We start from the raw sequence: 9,231 nt of genomic DNA, 5'->3' as shown, positions 1-9,231 counted from the left end.
GACCTGCCAGCAGCAGGACTCATGACTTCCTGTGTCATCCCGTGTCCTGCTATCTTCCAGCAGATGAAGTGCACTCACATTCCCTCCATCGCTCCCATATCAGCAGGTGGAGGGGTGCACCAGGGACATCCACATGCCCCTCCAACTCATGATATGCCAGTGATTATCACACAATAATGCTACACAGCAACAGAATTCAGCAGGACACAGGAGGTCACAGGAAGGGACGTCTCGTGACAACAAAGAAACTTTACCAGGGTAAGTGGGTCATGTGACCGGAAGCAGCAGGACTCAGGACTTCCTGTGACATTCCATGTCCTGCTGACTTCCTGTGGATGGAGGGGGCTGTGCAATCACTCTCCCTCCATCGCTCCCATATCAGCGGGTGGAGGGGTCTACCAAGGACATCCACAGGCCCCTCCAACCAAAGATATGACACAATAATGACTACACAGCACCAGAATCACCAGCACAGCATCTACTAGAACCCAGCACAACCCAGGACGTCACAGGAAGGGAAGTCAAGAAACTTCACCAGGGTAAGTACAAATGTGTCCCTCTGGGAGGGTCTTGTCCCTACTCAGACAAAGTTTATTATTAGTTGTCCAATCCCTTCAAGGCTCAGGACAAAACATTGGAAGAAGGACGACAGATCTTGTACTTCTTCATGGATCGTTGCACCAAGTGCCCAATCCGCTAAAATGTAGAGAGTGTCCTGGTCTGAACGGCTTCCTAACGGATCATCCGTAGACTACAGATCATGGGAATTGGTGAAAAATGGAAGCCACAAGGAGGCAACTCGTCCGTGAAAAACGGTGGCAAATATCAGTTTTTCCCGGTCGAGAGTCGGCTCGGTGGTGGCGTCTGACCTCTCCCTCACCAGGTAAAGAGAGTAAATCAGATAAAATTATCAATTCCTATCAAACATGTTCAAAAATACTCAAACACAAGACCCGCCACAAGGATGAGCTCATCCGTGGACCGACGTTCAGTGCGTGACTCCCCTGGTTAACCCTTTGTACGACAACAAGTAAAACCACAACCACATCGAGTCCATAACAATTTATTTATGAAATGTCAAAGTGTAAAAGTAATAATAATGTACAATAGATATAAAAAACGCAATGACTCCAGTTCGCGCCGCACTCGTCAAGCGGATCCGCTCAGCTTTGTCCCGAGGTATTGAATCCGAATGACCTATTAATTGTCCCATCTGCCCCCGTCAGGGCGAGGACGTCTATCACAATATGGATAGATCTGTGTCGGATCCTGGCGTCGACACGTTACGTCTGATGCCTCATCTGCATTACAGATTGTAGGAGCCGCTCGTCATATTCATCGCTGACTTGACACGAGCCACCGAATTAATCACAAGCCAACGAATAGTAATTACAGTTTTTTTTCCTAAATATTCATAAGGTGTCAAGTCTAAAGATAGGAATATGTGACACACAAGGCGCAGCGCCCCTCCCCCGCTATTTGGCTTTCAGTCGGATCTAAATTGCACCTGCTCCCTTGTTAACTGTTTATAACAATCAATTCATCTCCGCACCCAGATGGAGACATTAAAAACACAACAACCCTTTTTTTTCCTAGTTTTTCCTTATATCCAAGTAAATAAAAAAAGTAATAAATTATAAATGACGCTGAGTGCAAAATAAATTAGAAAAAATAAAACATACAGGAATTACCCAAATTATCAAAAAACAAAAATGTAAAATAAAAACATCTAGAAATCAGCATTTTATGGTTAAACATCACAAAATATCGCACAAAAACACTCAAAAAGTTGAAGACCCAAAACAATTAATTACCTGTGTATTTCTGTTGATTATAGACATGCAGAGAGTAGAAAATCACTTTTTGGGGACCAGAGGCAAATACATTCCCCTCACTGAGAATCATTTTAAAACCAAAAACTCAAATTTTTTGGGTAATGTTTCTGAAAGGGAAGTTCATTGTTGTTTATTATTATTTTAATGTTAAATATTATGATTTTTTTTTTTTAAAGTTCAATCCCAGCAGAATTTTTTTTCACTAGGAATAAAAATCCAGGATTTCCAGGATTAAAAGTAATTTCCCCTTTGATTTTTGTGAACTTTAAGTTAGAAACTAAAAGAACCTTCAAGCCAAAGGGAAAGGCAATAAAAGGGGCAGATACAATTATCAATATCAAAAATGGAATATTAGAAAGATCGTAAACATTCAGTCTCCGTCATAAAAAATAAATCAGAGAAACAAAAACAGAAAAACAACCAAATACAATGTCCACCTTTTTCTCAGAATAGAAGGTGAATAATAAATAATTCTCCGATTGTAGCAAAGAAAAAGAAATACAACCAGAGGCAATAATAAAAAATATTACAATCACAGACTTGAAGAATCTCCCGGTGTCTCTGCGCTGGACACGACCGTCCCTTCTGTTTGGTGACTTTGTGGCTTCACTTGTTCCATCAGAGAAACTTCTCGGGCCTCGGTCTATTGTCTCCCTCTTCTCATCCATCGCCCAAAAGACAAAACAGAAACATCTCTTTCCTCTTCTCCTTCCGACACTGTTGTTCCTTGGACAGACAGAGAAACAAAAGGCAAAGCGCGTTCTTGACGCTTGAGAAGACGCAGACCCCTCCGGGGCTCCTCTCAGTAAGGACCCACCATCACGGCTTCCACTTCTTTGGAGGGTCTCCGGTCTTTGACCAAAAAGTTTATCATCCCCTCGGACTTGATGAGAAGATTGCATCCTAAGAAGAAGATTCCGAAGACCACGGTGAGCGAGAGGACGCACATGACGGCGATCTGCACCACCCGCATTATGAAGAGGTTCTTCTCATCTATGGGTGGCTCCTGGAAGCCATCGTCTGTCACCACCGAGGCTTGGGTGCAGCACCCCAGGAGGTTACCCAGCACGCTGCTGCTGTTGGAGAGCAGAACCTCGGCGTCTGTCTGATTCATGGTCCAAAGTTGTTATAGAGCAGCGAGAAGTCAAACAGGTGTCCCCGTCCCGGCGCAGCAGCTGGAGTCACAGAATAGAAGCCATTAGTCAGGGGTCCTCCTCCCTCTCCTGCTGCTCCGCCGGAGCCGCTCGCTCACTGTTACTCTGTACAAGGCGCCGCTCGCTCACTGTTACTCTGTACAAGGCGCCGCTCACTCACTGTTACTCTGTACAAGGCGCGGCTCACTCACTGTTACTCTGTACAAGGCGCGGCTCACTCACTGTTACTCTGTACAAGGCGCGGCTCACTCACTGTTACTCTGTACAAGGCGCCGCTCGCTCACTGTTACTCTGTACAAGGCGCCGCTCGCTCACTGTTACTCTGTACAAGGCGCCGCTCACTCACTGTTACTCTGTACAAGGCGCCGCTCGCTCACTGTTACTCTGTGGAGTGCGCTTTTCTTTTCCGCGATTTTATTCCGTTTCTTTCAGTTCCCGAGCAGAGAAGAAAGCGGCTGCTGGTGTCTGTCTGCGGTTATTATAGAGCCCTGGATCCAACCATTAGACCAGAGGGAGGTGTACGAATCCATTCCATGTAGCGGAGATGTCAGGGCGCCACCTGCAGGGGACTCACTGCAATTACTAGTAGTTTGTATTAGTTTGTATTGCACTGTACTACCTACCTGCCTGCAGTATATTACACTGTACTACCTACCTGCCTGCAGTATATTACACTGTACTACCTACCTTCCTGCAGTATATTACACTGTACTACCTACCTGCCTGCAGTATATTACACTGTACTACCTACCTGCCTGCAGTATATTACACTGTACTACCTACCTGCCTGCAGTATATTACACTGTACTACCTACCTGCCTGGAGTATATTACACTGTACTACCTACCTGCCTGCAGTATATTACACTGTACTACCTGCCTGCAGTATATTACACTGTACTACCTACCAGCCTGCAGTATATTGCACTGTACTACCTACCTGCCTGGAGTATATTACACTGTACTACCTACCTGCCTGGAGTATATTACACTGTACTACCTACCTGCCTGCAGTATATTACACTGTACTACCTACCTGCCTGCAGTATATTACACTGTACTACCTACCTGCCTGCAGTATATTACACTGTACTACCTACCTGCCTGGAGTATATTACACTGTACTACCTACCTGCCTGCAGTATATTACACTGTACTACCTACCTGCCTGCAGTATATTACACTGTACTACCTACCTGCCTGCAGTATATTACACTGTACTACCTACCTGCCTGCAGTATATTACACTGTACTACCTGCCTGCAGTATATTACACTGTACTACCTACCTGCCTGCAGTATATTACACTGTACTACCTACCTGCCTGCAGTATATTACACTGTACTACCTACCTGCCTGGAGTATATTACACTGTACTACCTACCTGCCTGCAGTATATTACACTGTACTACCTACCTGCCTGCAGTATATTACACTGTACTACCTACCTGCCTGCAGTATATTACACTGTACTACCTACCTGCCTGCAGTATATTACACTGTACTACCTGCCTGCAGTATATTACACTGTACTACCTACCTTCCTGCAGTATATTACACTGTACTACCTACCTGCCTGCAGTATATTACACTGTACTACCTACCTGCCTGGAGTATATTACACTGTACTACCTACCTGCCTGCAGTATATTACACTGTACTACCTACCTGCCTGGAGTATATTACACTGTACTACCTACCTGCCTGCAGTATATTACACTGTACTACCTACCTGCCTGCAGTATATTACACTGTACTACCTACCTTCCTGCAGTATATTACACTGTACTACCTACCTGCCTGCAGTATATTACACTGTACTACCTACCTGCCTGCAGTATATTACACTGTACTACCTACCTGCCTGCAGTATAATATTACACTGTACTACCTACCTGCCTGCAGTATATTACACTGTACTACCTACCTGCCTGCAGTATAATATTACACTGTACTACCTACCTGCCTGCAGTATATTACACTGTACTACCTACCTGCCTGGAATATATTACACTGTACTACCTACCTGGCTGCAGTATATTACACTGTACTACCTACCTGCCTGCAGTATATTACACTGTACTACCTACCTGCCTGGAGTATATTACACTGTACTACCTACCTGGCTGCAGTATATTACACTGTACTACCTACCTGCCTGGAGTATATTACACTGTACTACCTACCTGCCTGCAGTATATTACACTGTACTACCTACCTGCCTGGAGTATATTACACTGTACTACCTACCAGCCTGCAGTATATTACACTGTACTACCTACCTGCCTGGAGTATATTACACTGTACTACCTACCTGCCTGCAGTATATTACACTGTACTACCTACCTGCCTGGAGTATATTACACTGTACTACCTACCTGCCTGCAGTATATTACACTGTACTACCTACCTGCCTGCAGTATATTACACTGTACTACCTACCTGCCTGGAGTATATTACACTGTACTACCTACCTGCCTGCAGTATATTACACTGTACTACCTACCTGCCTGCAGTATATTACACTGTACTACCTACCTTCCTGCAGTATATTACACTGTACTACCTACCTGCCTGCAGTATATTACACTGTACTACCTACCTGCCTGCAGTATATTACACTGTACTACCTACCTGCCTGCAGTATAATATTACACTGTACTACCTACCTGCCTGCAGTATATTACACTGTACTACCTACCTGCCTGCAGTATAATATTACACTGTACTACCTACCTGCCTGCAGTATATTACACTGTACTACCTACCTGCCTGGAATATATTACACTGTACTACCTACCTGGCTGCAGTATATTACACTGTACTACCTACCTGCCTGCAGTATATTACACTGTACTACCTACCTGCCTGCAGTATATTACACTGTACTACCTACCTGCCTGGAGTATATTACACTGTACTACCTACCTGGCTGCAGTATATTACACTGTACTACCTACCTGCCTGGAGTATATTACACTGTACTACCTACCTGCCTGCAGTATATTACACTGTACTACCTACCTGCCTGGAGTATATTACACTGTACTACCTACCAGCCTGCAGTATATTACACTGTACTACCTACCTGCCTGGAGTATATTACACTGTACTACCTACCTGCCTGCAGTATATTACACTGTACTACCTACCTGCCTGCAGTATATTACACTGTACTACCTACCTGGCTGCAGTATATTACACTGTACTACCTACCTGCCTGCAGTATATTACACTGTACTACCTACCTACCTGGAGTATATTACACTGTACTACCTACCTGCCTGCAGTATATTACACTGTACTACCTACCTGCCTGCAGTATATGACACTGTACTACCTACCTGCCTGGAGTATATTACAATGTACTACCTACCTGCCTGCAGTATATTACACTGTACTACCTACCTGCCTGCAGTATATTACACTGTACTACCTACCTGCCTGCAGTATAATATTACACTGTACTACCTACCTGCCTGCAGTATATTACACTGTACTACCTACCTGCCTGCAGTATAATATTACACTGTACTACCTACCTGCCTGCAGTATATTACACTGTACTACCTACCTGCCTGGAGTATATTACACTGTACTACCTACCTGCCTGCAGTATATTACACTGTACTACCTACCTGCCTGCAGTATATTACACTGTACTACCTACCTTCCTGCAGTATATTACACTGTACTACCTACCTGCCTGGAGTATATTACACTGTACTACCTACCTGCCTGCAGTATATGACACTGTACTACCTACCTTCCTGCAGTATATTACACTGTACTACCTACCTGCCTGGAGTATATTACACTGTACTACCTACCTGCCTGCAGTATATTACACTGTACTACTTACCTGCCTTCAGTATATTACACTGTACTACCTACCTACCTGCAGTATATTACACTGTACTACCTACCTGCCTGCAGTATATTACACTGTACTACCTACCTGCCTGCAGTATATTACACTGTACTACCTACCTGCCTGGAGTATATTACACTGTACTACCTACCTGCCTGGAGTATATTACACTGTACTACCTACCTGCCTGCAGTATATGACACTGTACTACCTACCTTCCTGCAGTATATTACACTGTACTACCTACCTGCCTGGAGTATATTACACTGTACTACCTACCTGCCTGCAGTATATTACACTGTACTACCTACCTGCCTGCAGTATATTACACTGTACTACCTACCTGCCTGGAGTATATTACACTGTACTACCTACCTTCCTGCAGTATATTACACTGTACTACCTACCTGCCTGGAGTATATTACACTGTACTACCTACCTGGCTGGAGTATATTACACTGTACTACCTACCTTCCTGCAGTATATTACACTGTACTACCTACCTGCCTGCAGTATATTGCACTGTACTACCTACCTGCCTGGAGTATATTACACTGTACTACCTACCTGCCTGCAGTTTATTACACTGTACTACCTACCTGCCTGCAGTATATTACACTGTACTACCTACCTGCCTGGAGAATATTACACTGTACTACCTACCTGCCTACAGTATATTACACTGTACTACCTACCTGCCTGGAGTATATTACACTGTACTACCTACCTGCCTGCAGTATATTACACTGTACTACCTACCTGCCTGCAGTATATTACACTGTACTACCTACCTGGCTGCAGTATATTGCACTGTACTACCTGCCTGCCTGCAGTATATTACACTGTACTACCTACCTTCCTGCAGTATATTACACTGTACTACCTACCTGCCTGGAGTATATGACACTGTACTACCTTCCTTCCTGCAGTATATTACACTGTACTACCTACCTGCCTGGAGTATATTACACTGTACTACCTACCTTCCTGCAGTATATTACACTGTACTACCTACCTTCCTGCAGTATATTACACTGTACTACCTACCTGGCTGCAGTATATTACACTGTACTACCTACCTGCCTGCAGTATATTACACTGTACTACCTACCTGCCTGGAGTATATTACACTGTACTACCTTCCTTCCTGCAGTATATTACACTGTACTACCTACCTGCCTGCAGTATATTACACTGTACAACCTACCTGCCTGGAGTATATTACGCTGTACTACCTACCTGGCTGCAGTATATTACACTGTACTACCTACCTGCCTTCAGTATATTACACTGTACTACCTACCAGCCTGCAGTATATTGCACTGTACTACCTACCTGCCTGGAGTATATTACACTGTACTACCTACCTGCCTGCAGTTTATTACACTGTACTACCTACCTGCCTGCAGTATATTACACTGTACTACCTACCTGCCTGGAGTATATTACACTGTACTACCTACCTCCCTGCAGTATATTACACTGTACTACCTACCTGCCTGCAGTATATTACACTGTACTACCTACCTGCCTGGAGTATATGACACTGTACTACCTACCTGCCTGCAGTATATGACACTGTACTACCTACCTTCCTGCAGTATATTACACTGTACTACCTACCTGCCTGGAGTATATTACACTGTACTACCTACCTACCTGCAGTATATTACACTGTACTACCTACCTGCCTGGAGTATATTACACTGTACTACCTACCTGCCTGCAGTATATTACACTGTACTACCTACCTGGCTGCAGTATATTACACTGTACTACCTACCTGCCTGGAGTATATTACACTGTACTACCTACCTGCCTGGAGTATATTACACTGTACTACCTACCTGCCTGCAGTATATTACACTGTACTACCTACCTGGCTGCAGTATATTACACTGTACTACCTACCTGCCTCGAGTATATTACACTGTACTACCTACCTGCCTGCAGTATATTACACTGTACTACCTACCTGCCTGCAGTATATTACACTGTACTACCTACCTGCCTGCAGTATATTACACTGTACTACCTACCTACCTGCAGTATATTACACTGTACTACCTACCTGCCTGGAGTATATTACACTGTACTACCTACCTGCCTGCAGTATATTACACTGTACTACCTACCTCCCCGCAGTATATTACACTGTACTACCTACCTGCCTGGAGTATAATATTACACTGTACTACCTGCCTGGAGTATATTACACTGTACTACCTACCTGCCTGCAGTATAATATTACACTGTACTACCTTCCTTGGCTGCAGTATATTACACTGTACTACCTACCTGCCTGCAGTATATGACACTGTACTACCTACCTTCCTGCAGTATATTACACTGTACTACCTACCTGCCTGGAG

At 44.1% G+C, this 9,231-nt stretch overlaps 1 protein-coding gene across 1 annotated transcript; it reads right to left on the bottom strand.

The window, feature by feature from the left end:
• Positions 1 to 1,047: 1,047 nt before the first annotated feature.
• RPRM (reprimo, TP53 dependent G2 arrest mediator homolog) lies at positions 1,048 to 3,493 on the bottom strand. Its single transcript, XM_072122493.1, has 2 exons — positions 3,367 to 3,493; positions 1,048 to 3,010 (listed from the first exon to the last, which is right to left on the bottom strand). The coding sequence occupies exon 2, from the start codon at positions 2,947 to 2,949 to the stop codon at positions 2,638 to 2,640; it is 312 nt and encodes a 103-aa protein (XP_071978594.1). The 5' UTR covers positions 2,950 to 3,010; positions 3,367 to 3,493; the 3' UTR covers positions 1,048 to 2,637.
• Positions 3,494 to 9,231: the final 5,738 nt, after the last annotated feature.

The sequence above is a fragment of the Engystomops pustulosus genome, chromosome 8 (assembly GCF_040894005.1).
Source record: "Engystomops pustulosus chromosome 8, aEngPut4.maternal, whole genome shotgun sequence".
NCBI lineage: Eukaryota > Metazoa > Chordata > Amphibia > Anura > Leptodactylidae > Engystomops > Engystomops pustulosus.
The sequence above is the reverse complement of the archived record's forward strand: the minus strand, read 5'-3'. Positions and strand labels throughout refer to the sequence as shown.